The 18,511-nt window shown below is 42.6% G+C and overlaps 1 protein-coding gene across 3 annotated transcripts in view; it reads right to left on the reverse strand.

The window, feature by feature from the left end:
* The window catches only part of AKAP10 (A-kinase anchoring protein 10), a 538,635-nt gene that overhangs the window by 227,140 nt on the left and 292,984 nt on the right, over positions 1-18,511 (reverse strand). For all 3 annotated transcript variants that reach the window (XM_069615189.1, XM_069615188.1, XM_069615190.1), the window contains one exon: positions 709-807. In XM_069615189.1, the coding sequence (XP_069471290.1) occupies positions 709-807 (99 nt within the window). The remainder of the gene's footprint in view (positions 1-708; positions 808-18,511) is intronic.

Here is an 18,511-nt window from a genome sequence, read left to right on the forward strand (position 1 = left end):
GTAGAGATCAGTAATCCAGTTTCCAAACAAAAGGTACTTCGATTCCTAAGTGACGAGAACACTCTTCTCAAGAGTCACTGGTACACAATGCTCACCATACAAGCACATGCAGTAAACATAAGGCTTGACCATTAAGAATGCGCATGCTTTAGAATGATCTGAGTTTATTTCAAAAATAAGCTTGCCAATAATGCTACAGGATTGCCATGTGCAAATATTACTGGATTTACCAAATGGAATACTACATTCATGGTGTTTCTGCTATTACTGGGTGACTCCGTTCAAAGTGTGATGACTTGGCAAAGTCACTTTTAGGTATTTGCGAGGGGGAAGTACTCATTGACTGATCTACCCCCAGCAATTAAAACATCACATCACAGCTTTCTAGACAGCACCAGAGACCAGCTCCATGGAGACGTGAAGCTCGACTCCGCCCAAGGTAGGACTTGGGAAGCTGTCAGTGCTTTTACGGCCAATTTAAGCAACAGGGTATACACCAGAATAAAAGGTGCAACTATGAATGCACAAGATTATGGTTTAAAGGGGAGGTAGCAAAGCCCACCAAGAACAAGAAAAACAGAGAAATTAGACTAACATTAATGGGAACACGCAAAGCCCTCAAGATGAACTTTTTCTTATAGGTGCATACACATAATGTATGGCACAAACCACTGCGTGCCTGTGAAATAAACAACGCTGCATTCTTACCCACTATGTCGATTCTCATCATTTCAGTTATAGGTATTGGCTTAGCAGCATCCGGAGAAATGTATTTGGTAAAAGTTTTAACTGCGTCTTTTTCTATGCCTAAGAATACAAAAAACACAAATTAACATTAAAGTGAATACCATTTACGAAGGATTAGCAAGCAGGGACATCTTTAAAACGGCAATGATGGCCAATGTTTATCCCAACCAGTGTATGAACTCTGACCTTCAGCCTTTTTACTCGTATAAATGTAAACTCTCAACACATCAATATATACATGCAACACTTTCAGACTTCCTTAGTCTTGTGTGATGGCAAGAGGTCGCACAGTTTACTGCAGTCTCATGAAAAGCCAAACGTCTCTTGCGACAGGGACATAGATGTTAACAGGGCCATGAAGAGGATTATGAATGGTCATTTATAACGCGCTTAATACCCGGAGGTATCTAAGCATCTCGAAAGGGCTTATATCTTTGTTGACATTAAACAATTGTGAACTTTATCATTTTCCAAAATGCCAATATAGACCTTCTAAAAAGAAAAACATGGTAGAATTCCTAATCCATGCAGGAAGACCAACAGGATTGCAGCTGTAGTTCACATGCTAAGTAGACACATCATCACCAACGTTCGTCAGCCATGTCCTGTGAGTGTTTTGTGCATCAATCCTTGAACCAAGGTACTAGAGAAATAAAAGGTTTCAGTAAGCCGGAAATAGTTTTGTTTCAATGTGTGATATTTTATTAACCCCTAAACTATCCATTTTATCTTGGTACTAACCTATTGTACTTTCCCTTAATAGTGTTTTTAATGGGCCAATGCAACCAGCCCTCGGTACCTGTAATGATTCCCAATACTGAGAACCAGAACTTCTGGCAGCCAAAAGGAGAGTCCTGGTACTTAAGGTTGTGATGGGAAGAACAAAATGTTTCACTGAACTGTACCGTGATAAAGCTCCCCTAGCCTTTGCTGTGGAAAGCTGTGAAGAAGAGGATTTGAATGAAGCATGTCAAAAAGTCAACTTCAACACCTATCTGCTCATGGTTTCAGAATGCCATGTTCCCAAGACCCAGTGTTAAGGGAGAATTCAATTTTTTGGATTCCATCCGACCCATTTTGTGGTACCCCAAAACTGTTTACCCTTTGCCCAGACATGGGCTACTTGCTCTCCAACTAAAACTCACTGATGAGGACAAATAAGGTCAAAATATATGTGGCGTGGTCTGCGTGTCCATGCAGAGGGTAGGTGGCCTCTACGTTCGTGCTGGACTGCCTTCACTGGTGGCAGGACCAACGCTAATTTGCATATTGCTAGTCCCCCTTGTGCAATGGCACATGAAGGCATGGTAATCAATGAAGTGGGAGGTTGCCCAGAGCATTGCCACGGATCAAGATGAATTTATAACCTTCCACCAATAGCATTTTTTGGTTATTCCCTGGGTGTTTGACTATTTCTGTGCACAAGACGACTTCCACTGAAATCTCCCTGTCACTGCAACCCTTTCCATGTGCTGCCCAGATAGCTATCAGGGAAGGGGTCATTTTTAAGCGCACCATTTTTTGGTGTAGGCTGGTGGCACTAGAAGTTGTGGCTACACCAAGGTGGCAGTCATTTGTACTGCTTTAGTAGCCCAATGCACCAATGTGGCAACCCTTGGCTTAGCAGGGGTCGAAATTCAGATTGCAAAAGCAGGAGCTCAAAGCAGCTCCTGGATATCCAATATTATCCAGTGACCAGAAGCTACCAATGGGGAACAAGGAGCTAGTGCATAGCGTTCCACTAATCTAACTTCCTCATAAGAGGCAAACAAACTTTTGACCATTATGTAGGATCCCTTATACTTGTGTAATGTGTACTAATGTGCATTTATAAATTGTCCCAAATGCAGAGGGTTAAATTCACATAGATGTGTTTGTTCGGCATCAATGAGGAGCCAAAAGTAGCTCCTGGGAGTTGTTGGTTTCAAGTTAACCAAGCTCTTGTAGGCTACAAGCAGGAGCCAAATTGCTCCCACCTCCCCTCAAGTTCGAACTCTGGGGTAAGAACTTTTGTGTTGGGCCATTTCTTTATGTGGGCCATGCCGCAAGCCTAAAATGGCCTTTGTATTGATGTTTGCTTAATCAAGCCCTGCCCCCTCTAAAATGTCACCACATCCCCAGTACTCCTTGCGGCAAGGAGATACTATTCCCTCTTGGGACCAGTTCTGGCTGTGCAGTGCAACCTCCATGTGAAATCCTCCTTGACCAGGCAACAAGTCTTCCTGGCCTGGATGCATGTGGCTTGCTGCTACTTTGCCTCAGCTCTGTCTAATGCCATCCTGGGCCCTTCCAAGCATTTCTCCTGTCTGACCATTCTTTGCTGGCTTACTGATCCATTGAGCAGACCTGAGCTCGTTAGGCTTTCTCAATCCTCCAAGTTTATGGCTGGATTCTTTTAGTTGCTAGGGTCTTTGTTGGCAGCGGTTTCAAGACGTTTCTTTGGAGAGCCCAACCGCTGGTAGCCCAAAATAAAAGAACCCCTGTATTTACCGGGTTCTCTTGCCATTTCTTGAACAAATCCACTAACTCTAAAATTGAGTACTTGTTCCAAGTTCTGGGGGTCTGGATATATTTCTCAAAGTCTTCATCAGGGGATAATGGCTTGAGAATTGAGTTTATCCCTGCTACTATAGGGCATCCGAGGATTGAGAAGAGTTGTGAATTTTGGGTATGCAATAAAATGTTGGTACTGTGGAGTGTTGTGAAAGGCATTCAACATAGTGGAAGTAACCAATCGCAAGTGCATGACTAAGCAACGTTTGGAGTTGCTCATTTGGTCTGATGAGATTACCAAGCAGACCTATCAGGGATTCTGTGGAATAACACAAGAAATTAGAGGGAATTTTGCTTTGCCACCTACAAGCAACACATTATCTACACATTTTCGCCACTGAGGAATGTCCCACGAATTCCAGCTATTCAGAACAGAAACATATATAAAAGTCAGGCCAATATAGATAGTGGAATATTAGGGGACTTAAACCATCACTGTAGGATCAACCTATGAATACTTGATTTTGTTTTAATTTTATGTTTGTAGATTGTTGTATTGAATTACAATGATTTGTGTTTGTTTTTAAACATGTTTTTGATATGAACCAGCAGCTGGTTAGACTTGCACTTTGATGAAATAATAAAATGAATGTGTTTTAATAAGTAACATCTTTTTTGACCATAATGTTATCTACCTATATTTGTTTCAGAGGTTGATAGCAAGAGTCCTCGTTTGTGAGTAAGGATAGACACGTTTTGATGAATAGACTGTGACCTTCCTTTTGTTTGATTGCATACATTGTATTCCCATTTAGTAAGAGGGTGTCAACACCACTTAGTGGGAAGGCCCTTGAGTGAATATTACTATCTGGTACTGTAGTGTTGTCTTTGACTAGAAAAAACGCCTCTTGTTTGCTACCCCCCCAGCCCCCTCTTTGTTCCGTATTGCTAACTTTTAAATCTATTTTATAACGAAGCTTTTGTAGGGTCATCAGTCAGGATTTTATTACAATCCAGGTTGTTTAATTGACCATCAAAGGGCACAACCAACAAGCTAGAGAGGAGAATCTGTTGAAACAAGAACAAGAGCTCATTTTGCTCACTAAATAAGTGACATAGCGGGCCTCAATGAGGATATAGAGTGGCACAAGATTAAATGAAGGGGTTTGTTTTTCTGGCAAGGCCAGCCTTTTTTGCCAGCTAACAGTGGCATGGGTCAGCTCAGTGTTCTGGAAGCGGCTGACAAGGTGCTGCGACATAGGACACTTACAGCATACTTATCTTTGTATTGCACTGGACTTTGGTGTTTGGAACATAGATCGCTTCAAAGGCCACGTTTCAAGACATCACCAGGCTTTAAGCCCTAAATTAAGCCCATCTGCTATAAGGACAAGGACAGTACAGTGCTCAGTATAGGGCACAGTGACAGATTATACTATATACCAGACTCTCGTATGCATCGCACCTTTAATTGATTTGGAACAGAGGTTGCTTCATAGCTTACATTCCATTACACATTTAGGTCCCGAGTATGCTCTAAGCATGTGAGGAATAGGTTACACCTTTGAGGATCTGGGATTAAGAGATGGCCTCCGCCCACAGGGAGAGCATTGGTTTAGTACATACGACAAGGTTTTTTAAAACCATTTTTTCAAATTTTTTGACATTCATTTTTACTTTTAGCCTCAGTCCGGGTGCTATCCTGAAGTTATGCAATTTTTTGACATGCATTTACAGGGATGTATTCAGATGACATTCTATAGATTCTGGTCGCCAGAGTGACCATGTTCCAACTTCCTAACCTTTGGAGTTTGATTTATGGAGTTCTGCCAGCTCAGCTCCAAGATGGCGGCTGGCTTTTGGTACACTGTTTGAAAATTGATAAGACTTGGTTTCCATAGGTACAGGTGACACTCCTGTGATACGAGAGCCGCGCATCATGCGCCGACATTTAGACTCCAGCGGTGCGTGTTCTGACGTTTAAGTGATTCATTTTATGCTTACGTCTCCTAGAAAATGTGGGGGGAGAGCATTTTGACGAAGACCCCTATAGACAAGAAAAACATGCTGAGACTATTTCTCTACGTCTCAGTTAGCATACTCTGAGCGTGCAACCAGGGTTGCTTAGCAACCGCTCTGGATCGGCTTTGCCAAGGCCCATGGCAACAGGGACAAGATAAGCCTCTGCTCCATTTCACCACCATCTACACATCTAATTTCAGCTAAAGACCTGCAAATTACTACATTTAAAGTAGGCTTTCACCAACGGGCACCGTTTTGTGGCTACAAATTAATACTTTACCTACACGCGAGGTAAGCGCTGTAGAGTCTCGATTTTATGGGGTGCCAGAGGAGCCGATTCACCCGTCCAAGGCATGCTTGCTTCTAGTTGAACATGTCTCTCAACATCAATCCTAGTAAATATTCTAGCCCACTCACCTCTGCGGTCTTCCTGAGAAATTGGATCAAGGACCCACCATACAACGCTACCCGGTGAGTATCTCTCACTCTTGGTAACAGGTTAAATAAAACATTCTTTGATGATAGGTTATTTATAACGCGCTTAATAACCAGAGGTTTCTGGTTATTAAGGACCCGGGGATCGAACCTGTAGTGCTCCGTGTCGTCTTGCTTCCAAGGCGAGCACGTTGCCCCTGAGCTATCCTTCCAAGACAAATGAAGTGAATACAGTGTCTGGAGTTGCACTACTAAGGGAAGTTGGTAGTTTAAAACAGTTGTATTTTTCACAGATCATCACGGATTGAGAGATCACTATTTCCTGCGATGTACTAATGAGAACTACACCACATTCCACCCAAGGTAATGGGTTTAATCTATTAAAACACTCCGGTTGGACTAGGGGAGATTATTTGACCCCTATGTTTTAAATAAATAGCACTAATGGATATGCATTTATCTGTTTTTTGGCATTCAATAGTGTGAAAAACATCAAGTGTCTACGTGAGACAACAGGTCTGTAAATTGTCCAGAGCGCAATAAGGGTATCTTATTAGAAATCCCTAGAACAAAAAGTGACTGAACTAGAAAGCTCCTGAGGAATGTTCGCCATTTGTGGATTGAAGAACAGAAACAGCTTGAGCCACATCCTCTATTTGCAAAGGCATATGTAAAATGCATTACCACTACACAGTCATAATAACGCCACGAGATCAGACATTAAAGACTCAACGTTTTCAGGTTTTGCATAGAACAGCCTACTCCTACCCAGTTAGATTACAATTAACTTTCTGATATTGTGCACTTTATTTTGTGCCCTTCCATACATTACCTAGTATGTGATTCTCCGATTTGTGTATGTTATATGTACTGCTGCCATCTATTGGTTTTTAATCTTTATTGAAAAAAGCATTTTGTATCTTTTCACTAGCTGGTTATTTTCCATGTGTGTGGTTTATTGTGCACTCTACACTTGGAATTATTTATACTGCGGATGCCTTAATTCTTCCTAACTCTTATTTTTTATTTATTTATTTATTAACTATTTTGATCCCGGAGTGGGGTTAGGACTGCACGAATAGCACTATACTGGTGCGTCCCGGTTTTCCCTTTTCTTCTTTTCTCAAAAAATAAATAACAGCTGTGAATCCACATGCAATAAGGGGAGCCAGCCATTAGACCACCCACATCTACAATAAAGGAGGGAGGTCGAAGGGAATTGGTAGCCACAGAATACAGCACACAAAATGACTGGCAAATATGTGCTCCCGATCCACTCTGACCAGAGGCACTTCACAATTTTATGAATACAATGTGCTGTGTTCCTGATAGCGCTTATTTGAATTTATGGCTACTTTGCATGTAATTCTTTAATAAAGAGTGTATATGTTTCAGTATACTTGTGTGTGGTATTCTTTTTGGGGTATTGGACCTAAATTGTACCTACCAACCAGCCTTCTACCCTTCCCTGAGTAATGCCAATAATAGCCTATATATCTATATATAATGATTATTGTCCATGGTTGTTGAACAGTATTTACTCTTAGGATAGATGTTCACCTGCCCATCACCAGAGTCCTACCAGGCTCTGCTTGGGATCCCCAAACTAATTTGCTAGTGCGTTGAAGAAAACAAATCGATGAGTGATACCGTTCTTACCCAGATGTCACTATCAGCCATATTAATAATCACATCAGACCGACATCTGCAAGTAGATTATTTGCTTCCCAACACCAAAGGAAAAGTAAAAGGCATCTAGACAATGCATTGTTCGATTTTTTTTAACATTTAATTGAGGTGGTCTTATTAGAATGGTTTAATGCAATAACATACACGAAAATCAGGTTTCTTTTTTTAAAGAACTGAGGGAAAAGCCATTCACTGACCTATTTTGATTTTATATTTCAATTTCTGTTTTTTTAGGATATTTTTTGACTGGACTTTAAACCTTTTAAAAGAAAAGTATTACTCCCTTAAACAACTCCAACTACATGACTCCCATATATTTTAAATTTTCTGAGCTCCTTTCGGTGTGAGGTTCAAGCAGACTTCTTAGCCTCCCACCCTCCCCCCCCCCCATAAGTCAATACTGGTTTGCAATGAGTTAGGGCCCCTTCCTCCATTTCCAATCCCACTTAAAGCACAGGTGTCGAAGATTCTCCCCAACACTAGAGCTCAGAAAAAAAGGGGGGGACTTAAACAGACGTTGAAGATGGTAACATAACTGGGTGTGGTTGAGTAGGGTGAGAGCGACACAAAGCGAGGCACAAACAGACCTGAGCGAGACAAAAAGTGAAACAAATGATAAACTACATAAATATGTGGGATAAACAGGTTATAAGAAACGGATTGAGGAGCCCCTCCAGAGGCATGGTGCAAAACCAATTTTTGAACCCTGCGCAAGTTAAGCCCTGGCCAACTTTAAGTCAAGACTGGCGAGTGGCTACACCCCCCCCCCCCTCCCACAAATATGTCCTATGGTGCCCTGTAACAAAATCCCCAGCCTGACTTTGGGAACTGCCAGGAGGGTGGTCGAGTTAGCTTGTGGGCACCCAAAAGTAGAAGATTTTGCACCTGGAGGAGGTACCTGGAGAGCACCCTCAACAAGTACCCGCTCGAAGGCCGAGAACATGCACAATGAAAACCTCCTCCACATTAACCAAAGGTCTGTTTGAAAACACTTGCGGGTGCTAATGCATCATCTAAAGCCAACAGTGTAGAAATAGATACATTTGCCTTTAAGAGAAAACATTTCCAGACACTCAGCAAATTTACCGAAGGATCAGATGCACTTGCAAGTACAACACAGTTCTAACCAAAGTCATTTTCTATCAATAGAAAGCAGAAGGATACAAGGTTTCCATTTCTCCGCTCTGGGAGGCTTTCCAAATGGAAAGAGGATTTGTGATGCTTGTCACTGGTTCTCTTGACTTTCAGTTCATATACTGGGGAATCGGGTGTTCTAGATCGGGGCAAGAAGGTAAAGCAAAACCAGGGACGGCCACAGTGGGCAAAGTATAATCCAACATAGCAGCAAACCCTTATCCTGATGAGGACAAGCTCCCTTTTAATTCACCTGAACCAAATAACATTAACTAATCAGGCAAAGCTCAGCCCATGACAACACTGGTGCAGACCTTCACCCAGAGTCCCAATCAGGGGCGAGGGGCACGAGAGAGAGAGATCTAGATATAGATATATATGAGCCAGGCAGCTCCATCTGGCAGGGCAGCCATTGCAGAGGAAGAGCATTCAAGTAGGAGCTGGAGAGGAGTTTGAAGAAGAGCAGAAAAAGGGAGTTGGTTAAAGGGGAGTCTGGAAGAATGTGGTAAGAGGTGCCGGAGTAAACGAGAGATTTGAATAATGGGGTGCAGAAGGCAAGCAGAGATGGCTAAGAAGGGGTGCAGGAGTCCACCCCTGACCTGGAGGAGGGGTCCAGGAGTTGGCCAGATATTTGGAGAGTGGGCATAGCTGTGGACAAAAGGTGAAAGACAGTGACATAGAAAGATCTACAGAGTAGAGATAGCTATGCACAAAGGTGTGAAGGAGGTGGAGAAATATTTAGTGTGATTATTGCGCCCAAAAAAAGGTGTTAAGAGTTAAAGTTTGGCAATTGGAAGCAAAGATCCAAGAGGGGCAGAAGGGGACCCCAAAAGAGGGAGAAGGAGATTTACTACAAGAGGACAGGGGAGACTCGACACCAACAAGCCAGTCTAGGAAAGTTACGGGGGACAAGGTCAGACCAAGTAAGACAGAAGGTTGGATGTGGTATAAGAAGGTGCTGCTATGCTGAGGGAAATGGAGATTACAAGGCATTAGCGAGGCCAGAGGGATCTCAAGTCATGCTCCTCAGTCTACCTTGCATGATCACAACCCAGCATCCAGGAAGATGGAGTTCTCTGTGAGCCCAGGAAGGTCAATGGCTCGTTGTAGACTTGGCTGTTGTGGATTGCGTACAGAACCCTGAAAGCTTGCAACTATTATATTGAACAAAAGCCTGGGCTATTAAGGACAATTAAAAGACATACTTGATCAAATAGCGTAGTGGTGTCTCCAGGAAGAGGGGCAAACCTTTCTGGTAATTGCAGGATGGATTCACAGTTTATTTATATCTGCTCCTTTGAATTCCTTTAAGGTCATCCTGTCCTTGTGCATACAATAAATACGTCATTGGGGTTTTGGCCTCATTTTCGGTCAGAGCCACATTTGTGACATGCCTCCAAAAATCGCAATAGCTAATCCTGGCCAGGTCTGTGAAAGTCTATTCAAGTCAAAGGGGACACAGAAAAAACCTTACTACGTGCATTTTGGGCCAAACCATTGACAGAACATTTATTTTCAAGCAAGTATAAGTGTTTTAACAAGTCTGGACAAGCGGCGCCTATGAAGTATTCATGGTGCCAAATGCACATAAGAAGGGGTTTCTTCTGCTACTTAATGAACAGCAGAATTTCCAAAATACCTCCATCCCTTGCAGCACATTATCAATTCGCAGACACCATCACTCCCTATTTTAAGAACGAGCCTACACTGCAGCGGCGTTCTGGCAAAAACACAATGTTGTGTTTTCACCCACCAGTCCCAACAGTTGCATACAAACGTACAACTCCCTGGAGTAATGAAAATAATGTCTATATAAAACCATTTCCTTCATCACCCTGCGTTGACGCCAATCATCCGTCTTGACTTTGCTATTATTTATGCATGAATTACATTTGCTTTCAGTCTCGGAGAGAAAGATTGCCAAAAGGGTACTTTCCTCTTAAATCCATTTTCAAGTAATAAGCTCCATCAGTTTAACAAATTGAAATTTCAGGCAGTGTTTACAGGATCTGAATAATGCACAGCAACCAATAAATCATGTTTTAATAGGCCAGTTTCCATTTTATGGAAACGTACTCGGCATGTAAACTTCAAAATTCACTAGGCCCTACAACAAAAGCAACTGCGACCTATAGACGAATGGGCTAAATTATCCTGCATGTAGGAGAAACTGGGGAAAACATTTCTAAAAATGAAATGTAGAAATAATAAAACAGATGGCTCACGTGCAACAACGGAGAACAATCTCCGAACTGCTGTTAAATGAGGGATGAAAAGGAGTACTTAAACAACTTGGGGCCTAAGGTTGTTCCTTCCGGAACCAGAACACCAGAATTTCTGATGCCAGCTTCACCACATGGCCAACTCCTATAATTCCCCCTAGGCAAATGAATGTACTTAATTGTGCCAGAGTTTGCAAAAATGTAAAGTAATTGGAAATAGGTCCAGTACAAAAGGAGCCGTCTCGACTGATGGACACTGAAACAGCTGGGAGAGAGACGTGCCACCAAATCACAGCTCAACCCAATTCAGAAAGGGTGGAGGGGAAATGGAGAAGTCCCAACAAGAAATTTCAAATATTTTTAAAATAATTCCTGAAATGGCTCATTCTACAGAAGAATTTACGGCACACATCAAAAAAAGTCACAGGATTTACACCCAGTTCTGAACCCAATCTATTACACTACTTCAGAAGCCACGTCTGCTACACCACACATTACTGAAGATAATCACCTATGTGCCCATCAGAAAAGAGTGCATCCAAAAGAAACACTGGATGTACTTGCAAGGAAGATTTCTCCCATGCTTCATTTACAGTGCCCAAATATTTGTAACAGACTTGACTTTCAGTGTTTCCTCAGAGTTACTTATCCTGACTCTCAAACAAAGAGGTGGCATGGCTGAGCAGGATAGGCAAACTCTTGAAGGAGAACACTCAAGATACCCAATATGGTAAGGTAGACAAAATATCTGTAACAATATATTTATAAAAAAGGTTGTGCAGAGAAACCATCTACAACTTTCATGTAAGTAACTTTTTAGAAATGGATCAACAATCAGAAAAAGGACCATACATATGTTCAAGATTTTAGAATAGTCCAACAGGAGCTACAGTGAGATGCAAAGGCCTGTATACAAACAAGTAATATTAGCAAACCACAATTCAAAAGAGCTTTAGAATACAGCTTAATTCGGATTGGTTGGAAGCGCCCAATACAAGTAAATGGCCTGATGGCAAAAGTACCAGGTCTGCAAACAAAACCCACCCATTGAAATAACTCAAAGACAACCCAGAAGAGGAGGAGGAGAGTATCCTCAATGAGGTTATCCAGTCCTGATCTGGAGACTGCAAAGTAGAGCTGCGGTTCAAGGCTGGATAGAAAGGAGTCTGCAATGAAGCCCCAGAGCATCGAAGTCAGCCACAAACCCAAGGGGAGTTATAGGATCCCAATACAAGAGCTCCATTCAAAGGTGTCTTGAAGTAAGACTCCGACATTGCAGAGGTGGGTGCCTGGAGCAAAAGCTGGATGAGGGTCAGCAGTAGAAGATGCCAACGACGGAGGAAGGAAACAAAGTCTCCTATCAGAGCGCCAGGACCTCAAAAGGTGAAGAAAAGCTGCAGAAAGTGTAATTCTCATGTAGTAGCCTGAAGAGTGAAGACCCGAATGTGCGTCCAGAAAGAACATGATTCACCCCAAAGAACCATCCAAATGTAGAACCAATGAAAAATGTGTGTTTTTAGCAACTTTGGAAGGGAAAAGGTCCAGTGGTGACCCTTGCCAGGGGTAGAGGCTACAGTCTGGAAAAAATACAGAATAAGCCACTGGAGGCCATCTTGCCAGGTGACTGGTACCAGGGTGCTAATTGATGATGGTCCAGATGCTTAAAGGGTTCAATAGGGGCAACAACCACACTCGACCACTGGGCGGACATATTGCTCCTGCTTGTGAGACAGGCAAGTCCCAGAGGTCCGGGAGCTCAAAGAAAACATCTCACAGGAGGCATGGTTGAGACTGGTCCATCCAGATGAAGGGAGATTGTGTACTGAACAGGGTTTCTTCTGGCTGCCAGAGGGACTGAGCTTTGCTGTCCTTTTTGAGAAATCAGGCGATGCTGCTACAGAGATTCCATTGCAGTCCTCAAAGTACTTGTGGATGCAGTCCTTAAAGTACTTGTGCAGTGTATCAGCTTTTATTCCGAAACCGGAGGCTCGGAAGGGATCTAAACCGCCAATCAGAAACTCATGCACCATTAAAACCTATGGCAGTCATTTTTGGGGTTCTACTTTTCCATTTGATGGCACCCCTAAACCTTTTGTTCCCCAACCCTTGGGTTTCTAGGATGGGACTTATTTTTGTAGCCAGAGTGACTTCAGTAGACATCCCCTGTTAGCGCAACCTTTTTTAATTAGATTGTGCTAGGATGACCTATATGGTGCTTAGGATTGTGGTGTTTTTTAAGGACCTTATTTTGGCGCTAGGATGGTTTTATCAACCTACATTGGTTTCGAAAAATAGGCTGTAAGGAGCTGTAATTAGGAAGTGGCGTCACTATGGGTGCAATCTGATTTACTGCATTACTAAGCCAATGTACCTTTTTGGTAGCCATTGGGCTTCTAATGTATTTAAGACTTGCTCTTAGATATTTTGTTTTTAGGCTTTCCATTGTTTGGGGAAACCGCAAGCAGGCCTAAATTGGCCTTTGTGCAAACGTGGGTTCACTCTGAGCCCAGCCATGCACCCTCAGTAGTGGTTTGGACCGAGTAGGTGGACCTGGGCATTTGACGGTTTTTAGGGCCATCCTGATTGGCTGGCAGCCAAAACCTGTGTGCTAGTGCCCTTGCGTGCGATTGGAGGGCAAGCTTAGTGTGTGTGTGTGTACATCTAGGGAAGCCTTAAATTGCCTCAATTCTACTGGTTTTCTGCAGGTTTGCTCCGAAGGATGATGGAACACCGCCGTTGTATTCGTGGGACCATTTTCTGATGCCCCTCATTGTACTTTGAGATGTCTGAATCTGCAAGGTTTGGGTCCCTTATCATTCCTTGCAGGTGTCTTGTACTGTAGGAAAGTTGCATTATTCTTTTGGGTTTCTTGGTTCACTGTTGGTGTGGGGTTGAAGTCCCTGGATGAACGGTTCCTGCAAAAGAAGATTTGTACTCACTGTGTTGATCGCTGTTCCTGAACAGTGTTTTCTGGAACTGCCCCCAAGAGTACTTATCAATGGACCCTGGATTGGTGGGTTATTCGAGGTACCTACCCTCAGGAGTCCCCATGGTCCAAGGTTTCTGTAGGTCCCTTTCAATTGGGTTTTGCCATGGACTTAACAGTGGCCTGCATCCTACTGTGCTGCTCTTCCTGGGATTGCTGGGTCTCAAACCTGGCATTGGAGTTCTTCAAGAGGGTCTCCTCTGCTGTCCACTGCTGTAGGGTGCTGCCTTCCCTGCACCCATGGGGTAGAACTCAGACTTTGCTGATTTTCCCCATTCACTACAGCAGTGTGTGTATATACTGGGTCCCATTCGATCCTATTGCGAACTTTACCCACCTTTGAAACTCTACAAAAATGACTTTAAAAAAAGTACTTAGCTGAACACTGGCATTTCCACTGTAGTTTTACCATGTACTTCTGATTTTGCCTGCAATTGTCAGTCAGAAAAGTTTATTTCGGATTCAGAAATCCATAAAACACATCAAACAATGCATACAAATGATAAAACCCTTGCCCTTAGGAACATCCACAAAAACCACATTGCAGTCGTAAAGATATTTTTAACCATCTGACAACTTGGATTTTGGCTCATGCACAGACATGAAGCAATGCAGGGCATTCAATGCTACTTACGTCATCCAGATGCAGACGACATGATACACTGCAGACTTATCAATGCCCACTCAATCTCTAAACACAGAATGAGACTCACAAAAATCTTAGTTAAGGATGAACCATCAAGCTCTTTATAACAGAAACCTGGTGGTCAGACTACACAGTAATAGCACATGAATCCATCACCACCAACTTCAAACTCATCCAGGTTAAACAGATCAGCAAAAGAGGAGGAGAACTTCCCAGACTGTGAAGGAGTCCTGGTCCACCTCACACTCAACTACCAAACCAACCTTTAACTTCCTACTTATTTACAGGACACACACAACCCATCCTTTGCAGAACATTTCTCAGATGTATTTGGTAACCTAGCGATCAAACAAATCCAATGGTCCTCAGAGATTTAAACATTCAGTTCACGGAGCAAACAATCTGCAACCAAAAGCTCAGCTGCTACATGGGAAGGTTTCGCCACAAACACATGGTGAAAGCAGGAAGACACTGCAGACCACACCCATGATGCAATATTTTGTGAACCAAGCCTACCCACCCCTTCAGGTACTCTAGAGCGACCACTTTGCTATCAACATTCCAATAAATGAACCCCCGACTAACAAAGAGACAAAAAACCACCGGCAAGAGAAACTGGAACACCCTAAACCTATAGAAACTCTGGTATCTTACGGAAGAGGCCTAGCCCAAACCCAATGAGCCAGAAATCTTACTGCCAGAAGGAATTTTAACACTTTTAACCACCCCAAACCTGCTTAAGTGCATCACACTAAGAAAAAAAGACTGCTTCTAGGTGGGGTGTAAACCACATGTGCTGAACTGAAAAAAAGAAACTTAATAGCTGAAAAAACATGGAGGAAACACTACAACCCAGAGGACAAGATCACCTACAAACTAGATCTGCTACTACCAAGCAGAAATCCTTAAAGCAATGAAATTTTACTATTCTAAACAAATCAACCACCTCATCCGAAGAAAGAATTTGACCAAATCATTGAGATGAGAAACCCTGCTTCCTGCAGCAAAGTCCCTACACCTACACAAAAACTATAATGATATCACCAGCCATTTCACAGGCAAGATACTAAACATACAGCAAGCCAACACAGCAATAAGGAACGGTATTGGAAGCAACATGAAAAATCCGGTCAATAACATTCAGCCTACAACCCCACCGAAGAACAGCTTTTAACCAATAAACAAACCGTACTTCAAATAAATTGGTGAAGCCTAGCTCCAAGGCAGCTCTCCAACTGACCCATGCCCCCCCAGACATCTACAAACAGATATACAAGAAAACACCAGCTGCATACTTCACAATTTAATGACCTGCTAGCTCGAAACAGGAATGATGCCAAACGTTTCGAAGAATACCTCTGTCAAACCACTTCTAAAAAAAAAAAAAACACAAACATCGCTGGAGACTCACTCAGAAGACCCATGCAACTTTAAATCCCATCTCAAACATACCATACAGAATCAGAATTCAAGACAGGTATTTACACAGCCAAATCTTGGAGCATGTGGCGTCGTAATAACTTACTAGATTGCTCACAAGTTGGTTTTAGACCCATGAAAGGCACTAAATCAGCCAAGATTTCCATAAGATCTATAAATCGCAGCATACATCACCTCAGCACTCGTAAACCTCAACATCTCAGCAACCCTTGACACTGTTCAACACAGTACAATAATTACAATGCCTGAAGGTGGACTCCATAAAAATTCTACAATGGATGAGGTTGTTCCTAAAGGACAGAACATAAATAACATAACTCTCCACTTTCAGATCAAACCTTTGACCCTGTTCCCTGTGGAGTCCTCTAGGGATCAAGCTTCTCGCTGCTCCTTTTCAACATCAACATGAATCTTTGATTAAGATCATAAAATCTTATAGGCTCACCTGTTACAACTATGCTGCCGACATGAAAATTGACAGACGACGGAAACTCCAGCACCCCATTCTGCAACTTTCTCAAGCGTATAAATGAATGGATGCCAGCCAACTACCTAGAAATTAACTAAGAAAAAAAAAAAAAATGATCATCTCCCCTCATGCTGACCTTGAAACGCCTATGCCATGGTCATTGAAAATGGGTAACTGCCCTTAACCACCCAATGTGATCGAGAACTTAGTGGTATTGATGGACAACAGACTTAAGCTGGAACCCCAAGTCAACACAACAGATACAAATTGCTTCTACCATCTCTGCTCTATCCACTGAATTATGCCCTACCTCCGCTTCACAGAAGGCAGGCCAACATCTCCCTGATCAACTACACAAACAGCATTTATCTAGGGACGACGTATTGACTCGCAAAAAAACTTCAACGGATCCAAAACAGCAGTCAGACTGCTTCTCAGACTGAAAAGGAAGAAACACTTTACATTTGCTCTCAAAGCACTCCACTGCCTACCCATCCAAAAAAGGGGTCCAGTTTAAGCACTCTGCAATGTCCACAGAACAACAGAAGGTTAAGGAGAAGATTTCCTCCAAAACAAAATCCCACTCTACCAATTAGCCAGAGACTTAGGTTTGCAGGGAAAGACACAGATGCTCTGCCTTTTTCACCATGGTGGCTAAACACTGGAACACTACCAAGGGCATTTTGCACCTTAAAAGACCACCTGAAATGTAGGACAAGCATTAAAGAGCTAGGTTTTTAGACTTAACAGAACGCACATTTAACCTACACCCATCAAGTCGACACTTCAATAGTTTGACTTTCATGCACAAACAACCTAAGAACAGCATACTGGCAGTGGGCCTTCCGCCCATAACACACTGCGAGGCACTTAGGAAAACAAAACAACTGGAAGACATCACATCAAGGCACTTCAAAACCCTAAGAGAACACCTCGCCCGTCTCCCAGAATAATTAAACCTCAACAAAGGACACCTTCACACACCAACCATTAAGACATACACCTCTCACCGTAATGCAACCTACAGTAAGACCAATCATTTTAAATTCCTACATAAGCCCCATAACCACCCCCCACCTTTTGACTAACCCTCAATTGCTCTCCAACTTACTCACCAGATACGCATGCAAAACCAGCCACTTGCACATGGTTTAATACAAAAAAAAGACCCCCTCCACTACCTCAAACACCACAAACTTACACCTCTTACACCTGCCCAACACATGCCCACACTACGGGCACAAAGCCCCACCAAATCCTTCGAAGTCTCCTACACTTCACACTTAGAAAGCTTATAAGCATGCAGAGCTCAAGGTACTTCCAATGTGCAACCTCAACACAAAAGCATTTCGCTCTCTCACCAACTCACAAAACCCCCCCACTTTCTTCCAGATCCACCAGAACACATGGAGACCATACAAAGGACAGCAGTATGTGACACAGGTCCAAATAACATATCAAGGGGCAACCATTCAGTTGCAAGCTACTAACCAGTCACAAGAAAGTCACTTGCCACCTCCATCCCCACGTATGGGTACAGCGCAGCTTTTCTCGCTCGCCAAGAATACAAAATCATTAACCAATGGCAGTTGCAAATTTTGCATCCTGATAACAAATTGGTATTACAATCCTGCTTAGTAAAAATGCCCAATTAATATGTTTAACTGTTGGTTATTACTTAATGCATTTTCTAGGAGTCGAAGATGATCTTAGGGGTCTGGTACTAAGAGACCATTCTAAACTCTTCAGAGGCGGTATTTGGGCCTGGCTCTTAAATTACTAAACACATTTTCTCCTTTTAGGTGCCATTTTAATGTATAGCGTACTCTTAACACTTAAGCTACTGCATGCTAGAGATGGAGGAATTGTCACTACACTGTGCAGAACTTTGGTTCCTAATAATGGCTTTATGAATGTATGTTTATTGACAGGGGTTCTCTTTTGTGCCTGCCACCAGACAGCAGACTTGCGTGTAGTATTACCAGTGGATAGGGTCGTCAATGATCATTTCTGTTTTTTATACATGCACTGTGTTCATATTATCTGCTATATTTTTATTGAAGTACTTACTTTATCCAATAGAAATTGGATGTGTGGTTTAATAAAAGTTATATTTTTTTTAGTATACCAGTGGGGATTCACTACTTTTTGTTGGACCCCATTTTGTACCATAAGGTAGATGGTTTCCGATCCCTCCCAGAGGTCTGTGGAAAAGTCTTCAAACAGCA

The sequence above is a fragment of the Ambystoma mexicanum genome, chromosome 9 (genome assembly GCF_040938575.1).
Source record: "Ambystoma mexicanum isolate Mex_15411 chromosome 9, UKY_AmexF1_1, whole genome shotgun sequence".
In the NCBI taxonomy this organism is placed as follows: domain Eukaryota; kingdom Metazoa; phylum Chordata; class Amphibia; order Caudata; family Ambystomatidae; genus Ambystoma; species Ambystoma mexicanum.